Below are 17,698 nucleotides of genomic sequence, written 5' to 3'. Positions count from 1 at the left end.
ATTGTTGATGCCATAAACTTTACCCTCTTTGAATTGATTTCTGTATTTCTCAACATGTTCTTTAGGAATATAAGCACGGATAAAAGTTCTTCAAGGTAAAGCAACAATTAAGTTATTTGAGAACCAGCAAACTGTTCATAGTAAACATTGAGGTTCTGTTTACTTTCGTTCTCTGTTTTCTATTCTCTATTTTCTATTTTCTATTTTCTATTTTCAAGTTTTCAGTTTTGAAAACTTATTTACTAGTACTTGTTGGAAAAAAAGTGACAATAAATGGCATTTTAAGTGGCCATTTTGTGGTATAAATATATGTAGGGTCCACATCCGATTTGGGTCAGGTCAAAGTGGATTTGAATTCTTCGTAGAGAGACGAAGAGATCGATATATTATACGCTCAAAATGGATAATGGGTGAATGAGAAATTGGTTCTCAAAGTAGACCCATTGAGATGGAATTTGTGTGAGAAAAGCTTTAAGGAAAGCATTTGTCCACATTGGTTTGGGAAGAAGATTTCACCCACTATATATACAAGTGTCTTTTATGACTTGTTAACTTGTATAGCATAGATGCTCTCTCTCGCGCGCAGGGGGGTGCAAATCAAGCTTGAAAAGGCTTGACTTGTGTATGTCGGCACTTGCGGGCACGAATGTCGTCCGAAAATTGGCTGGCCTTGCGGGCATAAGTTATGCAAAAATTCCGGACGATTTTCCATCTCAGTCCACTGCCTACGAGAGCTGACCTCTCGAAGGTGAGCTGCAGCAAGACATCAACGGTGTCCCGTGCTGGGCAGCGTTCGAGACATCGTTGATGTCTCGAGGCTGGGTTACGCCCGCGCGACACGGACTACGTTCGATGTCTCGTGGAAGGATGTTCGCGGCAATAACATGATCTCTCGCAGCTCACAGGTCGATCTCTCGCGGCTGAGAACTGATCACTCCCAGTCCGCTCAAATTGACCTCTCGATGCTATAAGACACAGCTCGCAGGCAATCTTCCAGCGTGACTTTTGGGTGACCTCTCGTGGACAGCTTTTGGGCTAACTCTTCACCTCCTAGGTGACCGTTCAGGAGCTTAACTCTAGCTGTTACGAAATTAATTTCATATTAATTCCAATTATTAATTTCCAGAGTTAAAACTCTTGTTAATGGGAGTTAGTGGAGAGCTGTTACGTAAGTTACACTGCCAGTTTTAATTGCCATGTTTATGATGCTATTTATTCCATAATCTCCTATAAATTACCAGTTTGAGCAGTAGCATTTTGGTAAGAAAAAACACATAGACGAAAATTAACCAAGTTTTCACTTCGGAACTCTGCTCTTCCTTCGTTCTAGCCACTTGTGTTCATCCCATGTTCTCGTTCGCCGGGTCCCAAGTTTGTGTGCTCAAACGCAGGGATCGTAGTACGTTTTATCCTGGGAAACCTAGGCCGCAACGCTCCAGCACCTCGGGAGGCGGTAAATAAGGTTTTAAGGACAGAGGCAACTCGACTCGTGCTTACAACTACCCCAAAGTCCGTTCATCTCCGTCCCACCTTATTCCAGGTTTATCTAACCTTTGTTATAGGTTTAAATTTCTAGAATTTTTCTTTTATTTGTTTTTTTGTGGATTTTCTATTTCGTCCATTTTCTTGGGTTTTCGAGAATTATTCCCAACAGTACTTATTTTCGAAATTCATTTTCCACTTACTAAATTAAATATGTACTATATACATATATTTATAAGTTATTTCGTGACAAAATGTGATTACAAAACATTGATTAATTGCAATAATTTAAAATAAGTTATTTCGTGACGAAATGTAATTACAAAACATTGCAAATAAAATTGTGTACACCATCAATGATTATTGCCCAGAGTGCATTTGCAATGTCCTCACGCAGTTGTAGCATTTGGTGTTGTTGACTCATCTAATTGTATGGTATCATTTCCACCTCCACTACTACTTTCACCATCATGCAAAACCATGTCTTGTGTTCCATACATCATACCTAATTGATCATCCCTATCTTCTAACCGTATGAAAATGTGTAATGCCAACATGCAATAGGGATTTGTGTTTACCTAATAAATGGGTAATCATTAATGGACTTTAGAATTGAAAACCTTGTTTTTAAAAGTCCAAAACACGACTCAATCACATTCCACAATGATGAGTGTCGATAATTATATAGGGTTTGCTTATTTCGTATTCATCCTTGCCCACGAAAGTCATTCAAGTGATAGCGTTCCCCGTGGTACAATGTCAAAAAATCAAGTACATTTGGGTAACCGTCATCAACAATATAGTAATAACCTATTCATTTGAGAAAAAAGAATATACTTTTTTTTTTTGAGTTCTACTGACTCAAATATACTTTTTTTTTTGAGTTCTACTGACTCAGTTACAATGTACTTAAAAAGTACTAAATTATTAATTTGTGAAATTTAATGAATACGCTATGTTAAATAATTGAATTTAAGTTATTCGAATACTCTTACCTTCAGGTGGCATAGGAAACCCACTTTTAGGCTTTGAAATTGCATTTAAGAATATGCGAGAATCATTCGCATTACCTTCCCGACCCGCATATATGAATGTAAACATCATGTCATGCGAGCAAATTGCCATGACATTTTGGGTCACCATTCCTCCTTTTATACCTCGAAATGTGCTTTGCTTTGATGCATGTGCCTAAACTGCCACATGCATTCCATCTGTAACACCTATACATTTCTATCACCAAGATTGTAATATTCTTATTAGATACTTTACATAAATAATTACATTAATTTTATTAAAGTTTTGTACAACTACCAACCATACCTCAGAATAAGGATACCATTTAGAATTTTCCAAAATTTCTAGGTACACATGTCCTCTATTCACTGGCTTGATGATTTCATTTTCCAACTGTACAAGTGAACGTATGACACGCTTCACACACTTATGTACAGTTCTAGTGGAGTGTTGAAACCGCTCAGCAATTATACGTTGTGCACTTCTATATGTTAGAGCTAGGAGACCCATTGCTAATTGTTCCTCCAGTGATACATGTCTTGTATCTTTTAACGCATCCAACCCCTCCAATCTCTCACATAACTTTCCGAACACACGGGGCACCATCCTAAAAGATTGATAACATCTAGTAGTATTTCCATGCAACACTTCATTTATGTAATCATTACCTGAAAGGATTGGGGTTCTACATGGAGTCCTCTCTACGTCGTCCATCAATAAGCATGTAGCAAAAATGGTAATTAATTATTGCTGCATACTCATCTCCATCAATATCACTAGAGTTATTAAAACTATTAAAACCCTATTGTGACATTATCCCTGCAATATGAAGTGTAATAGACATGTAAAAAAAAAAATTAGTCTTGATATTTGAGACTAACATAAGTGTTAATACATACATACTCATCAATGTTCAAATAAAGTTGGGTCACAAACAACAAGTCTGTTTAAAGTCTTAAGTAGTAACAACAACAATAACAAATTAATCAAACATACATACAACAAAGCCAGTCATATTGACACAAGTTCAACACATTCACTTGAAACATAACACCCAATTACGTACATTGCCATTCAGGTGGCATTTCTATGAAGCCTTCACGGAGGTCAAGATTTGTCAACTGTTGGAAAGTTGCATTAATGGCATATTGGGGAATCCCACTCATGTTTTTCAAAATCTCAATACAAGCTTTCATGTTGTATGGGGTAGCAGCCGTTGTACTCATCGTACTAGCCTCTTCCCTGGCTTTTTGACGGTGTTCTTTTGAAGTAATACTAGCACTAACAGTATCCAATGCATGAGTCATCTATTCTTTCCATCTCTTGTTAGTGCTCTTCCTTGTGCTACCACTAATATCCATCATGCCATCCAAACTCATTTTCCCTTTGGAATTGGTATCACCTTCAGTTGCAGTTGATGATGGCCTTGCACTATGAAAGAACTCATCCTCATCAATGCGTTCCTCATCAGAGTTTGGTAACATTTGCGAGAATGGGTTGACAAGACCTCTAGTAGCAACAGGTCGGGCAAATACCTCAACCATAACCTCATAGTGATTGCAACCATTTCTCTTAAAAGACTTTAATTTAGATGCTTCTATTTCAAACATAAATGTATGTATTATTAAATTATACAATTGAATGAAATAATTGGGTATCATTATTAAACTAATAGAACAAGAAGTTTGGTTTCATACCTCATAGAATTTCTTCCATGTATCCTCACATGCCGCCACAGTATTTGTAACTGAATTGTATGTTACCCTCGTATGAGAAATCAACTCAGAAAACATCTTGTACATCATTTTCAGCCTATTATATTTTTCTTTAAGTTTAATTGGCCGGTAACTTAACCCAACAGACTCTATCATCCGTCTTGTCAACTCCTCCAAAAATATAAATTTTCCTCATACTTTACAAATACGGGTATCATACTTATTTTAAAAATCTCTGTTTTCCATAATAGGCCTTACAATACACACACACACACACACACATAACATGCTTTGAAAATAAAATATAAAAATAGGTTTTGAAAATATGGAATAAGTATAAATTTACAAAATGCTAAGGGTAATAAGAATATGAATAAATATGCAAGCGAATTTCTTTTTAAAAGTAATTGGCTCAGGGTACTCTCATATAAGCACATAAAATCATGAACATTGCTTCTCATTTATACTCTTAATCATAGGTACAACAAATATAGATTTTCAGAGAGAAAAATGGGAATAATCATGCCTTTTTTTTTTTAGAAAAATAGATTTATACAGATAGCACATTCATTTCAGGCAACTAATAAGATCAAACACTTCACCTTCACCGGTCATTTGGACCCGTGTACTCGTAGTGACCGGTCCCAATAGGTAAGGGGGAAAGCCTCGTACCAGTTGAGCCCACGGTACCCTGCGAGATTGGTAGCAGAGCAACCAAGCCCGCCGCTAGGACCCAGTGGGGCTGTATCCGTGTGTGGCAGGGCTCAAAGCCTTGCCACACTTGGCCTGCCACTACAAGTAGGGCTTGCCCGCAGGCCGCGGCCTGCGGGTAACCCCGCCACTTTTCGCAGGCCCTTGAGGCCTGTGGGTAGCCCCGCGAGACTGGCAAAGAGGAGGCAGGAGCCTCCTCTCGCCTCGTCTTCTCCATTCTCCACCTGCAAATCTTCCATTTTCAAACCATTGAACACCTCCATCACCTCAACAACAACATTATAACACTAAAGCATTAATCTCACATCAAAATAGACACTCAACAGAACACATTTCATCGTACTGGAACATCAAACAAGAGAATGCAATTTATCACACACATCACATATTTCATAGATTAAATACTAGATTTTGGGAGTCCATGGGTTATACCTCAAGCTTGATGTTCTAGGAACAAGAATCCATCCTGTAAGCCTCAAGGTTGGCTTCCTTCTTCACTCCCTAAGCCCCACAACCAACACACCAAGATACACCAATAATAACATCAAACACATGCACAAGGAATATATTCAGGGAATGCACGAAAAAGAGGAGATGGGGGGTGAAGGAGAAATGCAAAGATGAAGAGAAATGGATGATCTTACATAGGTTGGCCTCCTAGCTTGCTTGGTCTTAACTCTCAGGAGAAGAATTAGGGAAGACGCAAATGAAAATGATAGAGGAGAACAATGGTATAATGACATATATTTATACCTAGGGCACAAATTAAAGCCCTAGGTCTTGAATTGCTAGAATGAAGGGCAAAGTGAAAATTTTAACTCTAAATTTTGGATTATAATTTCGGGTCAAAGATTGGGTCAAGTTTGGATAAAAATATAATATAATAAATATAGTAATATGATAGGTTAATTTTAAAATCAAGTTTGGGTTAAAAACAAGGCTATCAAGTTCACAGGTTCGCCTCGGATAATGTTTGGATCAAGATTTTGATAAATAGATATATCCATTAAATAAGACTTTTAAAACCATAAATAATTATATAAATATTTTGTAATAAGTATTTTGAAATAAAGAGTTTAAAATGCTTTATCTATAAGCTCATTAGGCAAAATAATCGTAGGAGTAAAAATTATACATAGTTTTATTTTGGAACTTGATAAAATAGGAGTTTTGGTGGAAAAGCATTTTGGGGTCTCACAGGAATACCATAGTCTTTGACGGGGAGATGATTGACATCCAACGCAAAATCAGCTAGATCTTGGAAGCTAAGAGAGAAATCACTATTGCCTTTATTAGACAACACATGACCAGGAAGGGATCGAATTCTAGTGGTGACAGAATGCTTAGGTGGAGGAGGGCTCATAACCATGAGTGAACTCTCAACATTGATGGCAGTTGCAGGAGCGCGTATAATTCTGGGCTTGGGGGGGCTCTGCGCAATAATAGAAGCGAATGGGAAGGTGGTTTCACAGGCAGACTATGTAGCGATAATGTGGCTAAAGTTGAAGTTATGACCATAGCTAAGGGCTTCCAATGGGCTTGGAACTGAGGTGTGCGTGACATTGAGGTGCAAACTGATGTTGCGGAGGTTATCAAGTGGATTAATGAGCAGAACCTACTTAGATGCCTAGTTCGAGAGTTAATCGAAACAATCAAAGACTGGAAAACCAGATTTGAGAGGATTACGCTTTGTTCTATCCCCCGCGAACATAATCTGGTTGCAGATCATCTGGCGAGCTTCGGTGCCTTACAAGAGATGAACTGGAGTGTGTATGTGTCTCTTCCTCCTGGTGTGGATGTGCTCATTGCGGATGACATGATTGCGGAGCGTCATTATTAGTGATTAGGCCTTGTGCTCGGGGTTCCCCTCCCTCTTGATCGAAAACAAAAATATAAAGGGGTGGGGTGGGGTGTGGGGAGGGGGACAATTGCCCCCACAGTCCCATAGTGACTCCGTCCATGCTTTCAGGTTCCACTTTCTAACTATGACAAACAAGAATAGACTATTTTCATTATGTAAGTCCCTAGAAAAAGGTTCATATCAATAATTTGATAATAAAATTTTAAAAAAATAGGAATACATATGTATTTTCTTATAGGAATATAGGAATGCAAATATGCAATGGCCTAAAAGAATATTTAGCATTTATTACCAAAAAAAATAATTAAATAAGGGAAAAATATCCTATAAGAATGCAAATATGCAATGGCCTAAAAGAATATTTAGCATTTATTACCAAAAAATAAATAATAAAATAAGTGTGCAGCCTCGTGGCCAACACATGCCTCAAACACTTGAAAACTGTAAAACTAAATCCGAAGCAGTTGACTTTGATTTTTATCTGCCAAATGCTTCATTCTGATTGGCTAAACTCACTGTATAATCTGCTCCACCTCTCAGCAAATCCCTGCCTGTCCATCCCAACAAAACCCCTTTCTTGAGTTCGTTCTTCTCCACCGCCTTCTGCTAATTCCCCTTTGTTCAAAAGCCAAAATCTCCATTAAATTTTAATTATTCCCAGCTTGAAGCCCAAAAAGATCTAGTCTTGAAGCATCATTTCTGCAATTACAGTTCTGCGCTCTGTATATTCATATCGGTATCTATATACAGAGTGATCTTCGGAATGTCGGAGAAATTCTCGGCGACACTGAGAATTGGGGATCTGAATGATTACATAGCTCCATCCCAGGGCTGTGTAGTTTCCCTCAAAGCGAATTCCAATAGGCTCGAAAAGTCGGAGGTAACAAGTTACGGTTCTTGTATTCTAGGGTTTTGTACTACTTTTTTGTCTTATAAAATTTGGTTCTGCAAATGAACTGTCTTTTGATTCTACGCTTGCTATAACGGGTTTCGATCGAATTTTTTAATTATTGTTTTTTTTCTTTTTAAATTTTACATACAAGGAAATTTAGTTTATTTGTATTCTGGTGTATAAATAGGGTTTCGGCAAAGTTGGAAGAGCTGCCAAACCATCAGTGCAAAATGAACCAGTTAAAATTTCTCTCAAGGACTGCTTAGCCTGCAGGTATTTACGACCCCTCGCTTTCTTCCTTTTTGTAATCATCTGTATGTTATTTTAGGGGAGAGAGGTGTTTGTAAATGTGTTTTAGGGGTTTTAAGGTGTTGCAGTGTATAGAGCTTTTTTATCATGTGCTGTGGGCTTAATAATGATCTGTATATGATTATGGATGAAGGTATTCTAAAATACTAATTTATATGCCTTTGAATGTGTTAATTAGGATGTTTGTTAGCTTCTTCTGCTTGATTTGGAATTAATTTGAGGAAGAGCAGAAAACAATGTGAGCAACAAAGTGACCTCAATATATGCTCATTAGAGTCTTGAACTTCACAGCTTAAAGACTATGTAGGCCATGGGCAGAATAGCTTTTGATTTTAGGAATAGCTTGTTTACAATCTGGGGAATATATTTGAAACAAGTGCTATAAATGGCTGTTGGTTCTAGTTTAGAATTTCTCATCCCTGATATTTTTGGTGTTAGAAGTGGTAGAGGTGTTCTTTTGAAGATTAATCCTGGTGTATTTCTTTTCTTCCTTGTACACTGGATGCTTGAACAATGTTTCTGTTTGTTCAAGTTGAAGCTTGGAAATTCAAGTATCTTGGTTTAAGGTGCTTAGTCTAATTTTATTGTCTGCAGCGGATGCATTACATCGGCAGAGACAGTTATGCTTGAGAAGCAGAGCCTAGATGAGTTCCTTTCAAATATAAACAAAGGCAAAGCAGTCGTCATCTCTGTGTCTCCTCAGTCTAGAGCCTCGCTTGCTGTTCACTTTGACATTTCCCCACTTCAGGTTAGTTAGTTGTAAGGATGTTTTTCTTCTCTTCTCAATGATTTCAATGGCCTCAATTACAGTTGAAGCATATAAATACATACATACGTGTGTGTGCGTTTTTGCACAAGCATTTATATATATAGTTTTTGAAGCTCTTCACTTATCCGTGTGGAACAACATGATTAACTGGGTTATCTTACTTTTCAGGTATTTAGGAAATTGACTACATTTTTCAAGTCCTTGGGTGTGAAGGCTATATTTGATACAAGCTGCAGTCGAGACTTAACTCTGATTGAATCATGTAATGAGTTTATAGCACGTTATAAGCAGTCCCAATCAACAGATGGAGAGGGATCGAAATTACAGCTACCTATGATATCTTCTGCATGTCCAGGTACCTTCTGCCTTTATGTTACATATATGCTATCTAATCCTCTTCTTTAGTGGCCTCGGTTTTCTTGATTCTGTGGATAATTTGTCTTGTGTCTTTGTTGAATCCATCATGTTTTGCTAAAGAACTCGAATATACCTGTAACTACAGGGTGGATATGCTATGCTGAGAAAACACTTGGATCATACATTCTTCCCTTCATTTCTTCAGTCAAGAGCCCCCAGCAAACTATTGGTGCTGTCATTAAGAATTATATATGTGAAAAGCTACATATTAGGTGATGATTTTAGTATTTTACAGCCCTCGTACCATAAGCATTACATACTAATATACTATGATGTTCAGTATGCACTTTTTTACTTTATGCTTTGTGGGTTGTCATGTTCTCTGTTCTCATTAGATGAGTGAAGTTAGCCATACACAGTCATGCAGTTAAGCTATTGGATTCTGATAATCTGATCCTTGAAGCAGTAGGAAACTGAATTTTTACCCAAATATATATTTCTGAGCAGGCCTGAGGAGATCTATCATGTGACAGTGATGCCATGTTATGACAAGAAACTCGAGGCAGCACGTGATGACTTTGTGTTTAATGTGGATGGTGATGGTGAAAAAATTACAGAGGTAGATTCAGTGTTGACCACTGGAGAGGTTTTAGAGTTGATACAGGTACACACACAGAGTTAATCTGATATATATGTATATTATTGCATATATATGTGACAACAGTTTGCCTTTTTTCTTTTTGGAGTTAGAGAATTTTTGGGTTTCTGGTCTGCTCCTTTTATTTACTTTCTTTTCTCTACTGCAGTCAAAAGCAATTGATTTTAAAGCCTTAGAAGAGTTTCCACTAGATAAATTGTAAGTAGTAGCTATACCCTTTGTTGGTGTCATTTATTTGTTAGTGTGTGTTTAAGTGTTTAACAGTGAATTCCAATTTTTATCTGTAGGCTGACAAATATTGATGAGGAAGGCCATCTCTATGGAGTTCCAGGAAGCTCTGGAGGATATGCAGAGACAGTTTTCCGCCATGCTGCTAAAATACTGTTCGGGAAGGAAGTCGAAAATCCGTTGAACTTTAAGATCATAAGGAATTCAGATTTCCAAGAAGTGAGTCTAGAAGTAAGTCATTCAACTTTGTCATGCTAAGTAGTCATTTACAAATATGGCTTTAATTGTTCTTCAATTGTTATTATCATCGGTGCCTAAGAATGACCTGTTCTTCAGGTGGACGGCAAAACTGTTTTGAAATTTGCACAGTGCTATGGTTTCCGAAACCTGCAGAATGTAGTAAGGAAAGTCAAAATGGGGAAGTGCGACTATCACTTTCTAGAGATAATGGCTTGCCCTTCAGGTCTTTTTATTTTTTTGGATAATAGTTGTGCATTTGAACATCTTTATACTGGTGTGATCTTGAGATATAGAATTATAATGTCCCAATTGGTAAACAGGTTGCTTAAATGGGGGTGGTCAAATAAAACCAAGACCTGGACAATCTGCTAAAGATTTGATCCAGTTGTTAGAGAAAAGTTACACGGAAAATGTAAGTCAATATAACACAATGTGTCAATTTTACGTTACCATAATATACCCTCAACTCTTAACTGAGATGTTGGTCCAACAAATGTTATTACGATATTTTAAGTCATAGATGAACTTGCATCTATGTTAACATAAAATGCACACCACTATCACTGTAGTTGCTATACTTTGAGCATTGATGTATCGTGTCAATATAATATACTTTTCCCCCCCTTTTTGGTAAGCAGTCATTTTGAACTTGATCTGTATTTCCTATTCTGCCCCAATATTATAGGTCTTGGTAGCGAATCCATTGGAGAATCCCATTATAAAAGGCCTATACGATGAGTGGCTCGAGCATCCCGGTTCAGAGAAAGCCAAGAGGCACATTCACACAGAGTACCACCCTGTAGTAAAGAGTATCACTTCTCAGTTACAGAACTGGTAGTGGTGACGAAGGGATCCTCTCAGCTTTGCTTGTCATCTGGCGGGCATCCACAACCTCCCCTCGACTGTGGTACCCCCCACAATTTTGGCAGTGCAATTTTGGTAGAGAAGTGATATTCACGTGGGTATTCCATATTCATTCTGCACTGTAAATATCTCATGTGTGGTTCACCCATAACCCTCTGTAATATTTAAGCAAAAATTTGTGAGCCATGGTGGAATAACCCATCTTTTTGTATGGAACAATAAATCAGGAACCATGAGATATAGGATATCTGTATGTACTAGAGGTGGTTCTCTTCACTCTTGTTAATTGCAGAGTCATAGCATGCTTTTATGGTTTGTAAAGAATTTTTTTTTAGTGTACCTTACAGCTTACAGCATGGAAAATGATTTTATTATAAGAATATAACAGATGGTGAATGTTATTGTTCTGTTATACAGAGTGGATATTCTGCACGACTGCAGTGACCAATTGGATCAGATGTTTTTGTATTTCGTTGAGATGTCATTTTTGTTGAGTTTAATAATCGGAATAAATTGTGTATCAAATGCTAGAAAATTAGTATACTTGGCCATGATATAATCATTTTACCTTGCTGGTTTTACATAGAATGCTAGAACCGCTGAGATACATATTCATTTCTAATATACAAAAAGTTCATTTTTACTGTTTTACTCTATTCGTGTTCAAAAAAAAAAAAAACTGTTACTCCGTTCATGTCATTTCTAATAAGTTCATTATATTTAAGACATGTTCGTTTTTAGTAAGTTCATTACTTCATTATATTTAATGCATATTCATTTTTAGTGTATTACCTAAAACTCAACCTATAATGCATTAAAAATGAATATGTAGTAAACTAAAATGAACAAGTATGAGTGATTCATCTGGAAATGTAAATCATGGCTCATGGTATAATTTGTTGAATTTATGCTTGTGAGCATATGAGCATAAATATAATATGTGCAGTCCAACTATCAGCTTAAGCTTTTAGTTGAGATGGAGCACATGCTTTAATTATGCTTGTACAGACTTAATCCACTGGTTCTATGCTTTAATTATGCTTGTACGGACTTAGTCCACTGGTTCTATAGTTAGTAGACCTAGCGACGGTGTTGGATTATACTCCAAGTAGATCACTCGTTCTATAGTCAGTATTTGACATAAGAGACCAAAGTTTGAACCTCGACAGCCCCTCCGAACCTCGACAGCGACGGTGTTGGATTATACTCCAAGTAGCCGAACCTCGACAGCGACGGTGTTGGATTATACTCCAAGTAGATGAACCTCGACAGCGACGGTGTTGGATTATACTCCAAGTAGATCACTGGTTCTATAGTCAGTATTTGACATAAGAGACCAAAGTTTGAACCTCGACAGCCCCTCCGAACCTCGACAGCGACGGTGTTGGATTATACTCCAAGTAGCCGAACCTCGACAGCGACGGTGTTGGATTATACTCCAAGTAGATGAACCTCGACAGCGACGGTGTTGGATTATACTCCAAGTAGATATATCCCTAGTGCGCAGTGACATTTGACCCTGTTTGCTGAGCTATTGAATCACCGTGATTTACATCCCTCCAAATGCTTTGTCAAGCCAAGGTGTGGGGGTCCTTGGGGAGGGGGATCAATCATTATTTCATGGATCATGATCCATACATTTGTGTGAACTATTAATAAAAAATACATTATTTGTATACACAAAGTACATTATTTGAAAGTACATGATTTTTATATATTATCAAATAATGTACATTCAGTACATAAATAATATATTTTTAGTATATTAAAAATATATATTACATTCATGGCCTACACAGCTACATGTTCCATACAATAATTTGCCGTTGAGAATTCAACCTTTTGAGAGAAATAATTGATCGTTACATCGTGTCCAATACACATAATTTGACTTCATAAATCATAATACACAGAATTCATGTTCATAATACACATACCCATAAACACGATATAATAAACATGACTTCTGTGAATTATGAACATGAATTCTGTGTATTATGTGAGATGTTTAATTCATGTTCATTATATCCTCTTGATGAGTATGTGTATTATGAATATAAATTATGTGCATAATGCATTATGGCGTCAAATTCTGTGTATTAGACTAGAGTCCATAATACATTGTGGACCCTAGTCCACGATATAAATTACGAGAAATAATTTGTTGGATTTGGAATTTTGGGCCCGAGCTTTGTGAAATGCACTTCTGGTGGCCCAATCATCGAATATATTCAGTATACTGGCCCATTTAGATATATTGAAGAATAGAAGAAGATAGAAAGATAAGGCATGATTGAATTTGAACCAACTAAAACCCACACACCATACACAAGATACACAGTTACACATTGCAGTGCTCGAGGAAACCAAGAAACATGAGAACTTTGAGGATTCAATTCCATTTAAAACACCCAAATTTCAAGTCCCCCTCTTCAAATCATGCATTTCTCATCCAAACCAAACCCAAATCGCACCTAAAACACCCAAGCAATGAGGAGCCTTCCTTTTCTGCAATCCAAAATGTCACCGATTTGCCCAGTGTCAAGAAGACTCGACTTCTTCAAACCACATTCAAGAAAACCCATCTTCAAATCACCCCCAAATCCCAGAAACTTTCAAGAAATGGGGTTTCTTTATCTGAAACAGGGTCAAATGATGAGAAGAATTCAAGAATTTTGATATTGGGAGCTGTGTCAATAGGACTTGTGATGTTTCTTATGGGTGTTGGGGATGAAAAGGCACTTGCTTTAGGTCCTGAAGGTCCATTAATGGAGGAGTTTTGGGACAATATGAGAAGATATGCAATTTATGCACTGACAGTGAGCACAGGTGTTCTCTACACTGTTTTCCAGCCAATATATGAGCTGTTGAAGAACCCCATTTCTGCTATTCTCGTACTCACTATCATTGGAGGCAGCATTTTCATTGTTTCTCAGGTCCTTTCTGCCATGGTTGGTGTCTCCGACTTCTCCTATGAGTATAGCTACTAGTGGTTGTGTTCAAGCCAAGAACAAGAAATCTTTTTATTTCCTATATTGTCTGGGATTTGGGCTTTTGCTTAGTAGACAAATGTTGCATATTCTACAAAATCTTCCATTTTTCTCTTTGATAAATTGGTGATAGCTTCATTGCTACTACATAATCTTTGTTGTACTATTATGTGTGTCTTTTTTAATTGTAAGAGAATTTTGTCATCTAAACTCCATTTTATCAAAATTTGCTGGTCATCATTTGTAATCCTGAACATGAAGATAGTGGTATTACCCCTACAAGGCTACAACAAACCCTCTTTATTTATTTATTTATTTATTTATTTATTTATCGAGGCTCTAAAAACATGTACCAATATCTTGCCCTTTGAGGCATTTTTATGGATTGTGGCATTTGTATAAATGCATCTTCTATCAAGCATTGGATTGGCCTAATAATAGTATTGGCTACAAGAATAATTTTTTTTTTTTGAAAACTTGGCTACAAGAATATGGGTGTGTTTGATTCAGATACCAGAATTGGATTGGTAATAGATAATGATAGTGGGAGTGTGGGACTAACTAAAAGGAATAATTTTGATTGGCAGTAAATAGGAATTGAAATCAAAATAAATAATTAATTAATTAAAATTAAAATATATAAATATATAAAAATATATATTACAAAATTTGTGTGTTTGGGTGTGTGTGTATATATATGTGTGTGTGAGAGAGAGAGATAACATATCAGGTGCAAAGAAAGTCTTAGGTGAATGATGAGGTTATTGGAGATGAGCTCAATTTTATTTTGGTTGGGGTTAAGACCAAAGAATCAAGGTGGTACACAAGACAGGCCCAGTGGAGGAAGAATGCAAGTCAGGAAGAGGAGCAGTGCAGATGAGGTAGAGGGAGAAAAGCAAGGCTCCAGCCCACACTGCCTTGCCACGGGGGCTTCGACAAGCGCGGTTGCTGCCCGCGGGCGAGGCGGGCCAGTTGTGCTTGCCAGCGCCTAGGTGGCGTGGCCAGCCGCCTCGGGTGGTGGCTAGTAGCGCTGCCTCCTGGGTGCTAGTTGCACCTGCCACATCGCGTGGGAACACGGGTGGGCGCGACCACCGTCGAAGGCCGAGGTTCCCCAAGTGGGCCGATCGCCCGGGGTGGCGGCTGGTCGCGCCGCCACTTGGGGTGCCCGGGTGCGTGCCTATGCGTGGGCGCCATACCCCTCAAGTATGGTGCGAGTCGTATCCATTCCCCTGTATTCCTCGGGGAGTTTACGGAGGTTCCTAGGTACATGGTGCCTAATGAGTGGTTGAGACTATTAGAACATGAAGATGTGGAACACGTGTCTAGTGGGAGTTCGCGCCTTCCTGAGGCCGTACATGTGGAGGGTGCAAGATGATCCATTAGTAGTATATAAGGGGGAGAGGGGGGAGGGGGTGGGGGGGTCTGGTCTATACAAGACATCCCTCAAGACACGATCCACTTTTTAGCTCAGTGGTCTAGGTCTTCTCCACCCGGGTAGTGGACCTAGGTTCAAGTCCTAATGGTAACTTAATTGTGTTATTTTATTCTATTTATTTATTAGTTCCTCAATTCCTTATTTATTGTATTTATTCACTAGTCCTCCTATTATTTACCTTTTTATTATTTGGACCGTCTTTTATTGGGCCAGTACTCTTTGGGCTTTATACGTATACTATTAGGCCTCGCGCCCCTGTTAATAATATTGTTATTTCCTATTCCGTTCTATGTTGTTTTACTCGGTTTATAGTGAACTCGGTCCCGACAGAATCACCATTGACACCGTCTGTGGGGCCGATACAAAAAGCATACGCTCTTAGTCTCTATCAGTTTTCATACAAGCCCGAGTACACCAAAATGGCCGAGTCGCAAAGTGTAAATTCACCCTGCAAGATCAATAGGGAGATATGAAATGCGGCTACGTAGGCCCCGCCTCCCTTCGGAGGCCGATGTTCTCCCGTAAGGATGTCAGGAGCCGGAAGGGGAAACAAGAGAGCCTACTCTACCCCACCAGAGGTAGAGACAGCCCCCGCGTACCATGGGGTCGCCATCGCCTAATTTCCAAGACGAAATCTTGGCACCCTCGGGGGCAGGCTTAGCTTGCCTAGAGCTGAGCATAACTAATTACTACGTAGTATATATTAAACAACATTTGATCTTGAATGAATCACTAATTACTAATTTCAGTTGAATATTGTGATCGTTTATGATTTGTGTTGAAGATCATGTATTAAATTTAGTCTTTTCAATAATTGTTTAACATATTTGTGCCTTACAGTGCACCATTTTGCCTGCAATGCACATTGTTGTGCCTTCCAGCGCATATTATTGTGCCTTCTAGTGCACATTGTTGGAGATCGTAAGTGGTGGTGAGAACAATTCTTTAGGTGTGGATGTGAGGACAAATCTAAATCATTGATCTGCAAGATCTGATGGATGAGAAATCAAGTAAAAAATGAGCGGGGTCATTTTCATAAATATTATAAACTTTTAAAATGAGTGGGGTCATTTTCATAAATATTACAAAATTTTGTTTATTTCAACCGTTAGATCTACTAGATCAATGGTTTGGATTTGTCCTTACGTTCTCACCTGATTAAGGACATATATATATATATATATATATATATATATATATATATATATATATATATCATACGGGCCGCCCAGGAGAGAATTGCGGACGAATCGCAGCGCGCCACGTGTCCGGAATGTAGTTGCACCTAACGTTATAACTAGGTGCATGTAATGTTATAACTAGGTGCACCCATGTGCATAAATGTTAACAAAGTAAATTACTTCCACTTGTAAGTTAAAATAGGTGCACACGTGCAAGTAAAATGCATTAGAAGTGCAAGTTAATTGTACAATGAGTATCAATACTAAGTGCACCTAATGTTATAACTAGGTGCGCCTAATGTTATAACTAGGTGCACATAGGTTGCACATAGGTGCATGAATGTTAACAAAGTAAATTACTTGCACAAGTGCAAGTAAAATGTATTGCAGATGCAAGTAAAATATATTATAGGTGCAAGTGAAGTGTACACTGAGCATCAACACTAAGTGCACACTAGGTGCATCTAATGTTATAACTAGGTGCACCTAATGTTATAATTAGGTGCACCTAGGTTGCACCAAGTGCATGAATATTAACAAGGTAAATTACTTGCATTTGTAAGTGAAAATATTTGCAAAAATAGGTGCATGAATATTAACAAGGTAAATTAATTGCACTTGTAAGTGAAAATATGTGCGAAACTAGGTGCACCAAAGTTCTAGTTATTTACGAAAATGCCACCGCTTCATTTTTTTAAAATCGCATCTGATTTGTTAATCTGGACACGTGGACGGTTGATGAGCGTTCTCATTTCCTACTTGGGCGGTAGTTCGCATGGGAGTGTGCCCCTATATATATGTACACACTGGAGTGAATATTGATGATCATATGATCACCAGCTTCCTTCGTCCGATACCTTCGTTATAAATTGTAGTTTACAAAGTCATTAAAAAGATTAATAAAAGCAAAAACAATTTATAATTTGCATTTTTGTTTAATAGCTAGAAAGATGGTGGTTCCACCCTTCACCTCCAATTCATAATCAAATTAT

At 37.9% G+C, this 17,698-nt stretch overlaps 3 protein-coding genes across 3 annotated transcripts in view; all 3 read left to right on the top strand.

Moving 5' to 3' along the window:
* Positions 1-17,698, top strand: part of LOC116022221 (farnesyl pyrophosphate synthase 1-like) — a 462,332-nt gene that overhangs the window by 227,430 nt on the left and 217,204 nt on the right. The gene's annotated exons all lie outside the window — the stretch shown is intronic.
* LOC116022216 (protein NAR1) lies at positions 7,353-11,512 on the top strand. Its single transcript, XM_031262828.1, has 11 exons — positions 7,353-7,663; positions 7,863-7,948; positions 8,579-8,732; positions 8,922-9,108; positions 9,256-9,382; positions 9,618-9,774; positions 9,917-9,966; positions 10,056-10,227; positions 10,333-10,459; positions 10,557-10,648; positions 10,922-11,512. Exons 1-11 carry the CDS (start codon positions 7,547-7,549, stop codon positions 11,072-11,074), a joined length of 1,422 nt encoding a protein of 473 aa, XP_031118688.1. The 5' UTR covers positions 7,353-7,546; the 3' UTR covers positions 11,075-11,512.
* LOC116022227 lies at positions 13,404-14,369 on the top strand. The gene has a single exon (XM_031262852.1). The coding sequence runs from the start codon at positions 13,476-13,478 to the stop codon at positions 14,088-14,090; it is 615 nt and encodes a 204-aa protein (XP_031118712.1). The 5' UTR covers positions 13,404-13,475; the 3' UTR covers positions 14,091-14,369.

This window comes from Ipomoea triloba, chromosome 6 (genome assembly GCF_003576645.1).
Source record: "Ipomoea triloba cultivar NCNSP0323 chromosome 6, ASM357664v1".
Taxonomy (NCBI): domain Eukaryota; kingdom Viridiplantae; phylum Streptophyta; class Magnoliopsida; order Solanales; family Convolvulaceae; genus Ipomoea; species Ipomoea triloba.
This window is presented reverse-complemented; position numbering and strand designations above follow the sequence as displayed.

Coding starts and splice junctions, on each gene's coding strand:
- LOC116022216 (XM_031262828.1), top strand. CDS start 7,547: ATGTCGGAGAAATTCTCGGCGACACTGAGAATTGGGGATCTGAATGAT. Junction 7,949..8,578: donor AAGGACTGCTTAGCCTGCAG/GTATTTACGACC, acceptor TATTGTCTGCAG/CGGATGCATTACATCGGCAG. Junction 9,383..9,617: donor TGTGAAAAGCTACATATTAG/GTGATGATTTTA, acceptor ATTTCTGAGCAG/GCCTGAGGAGATCTATCATG.
- LOC116022227 (XM_031262852.1), top strand. CDS start 13,476: ATGAGAACTTTGAGGATTCAATTCCATTTAAAACACCCAAATTTCAAG.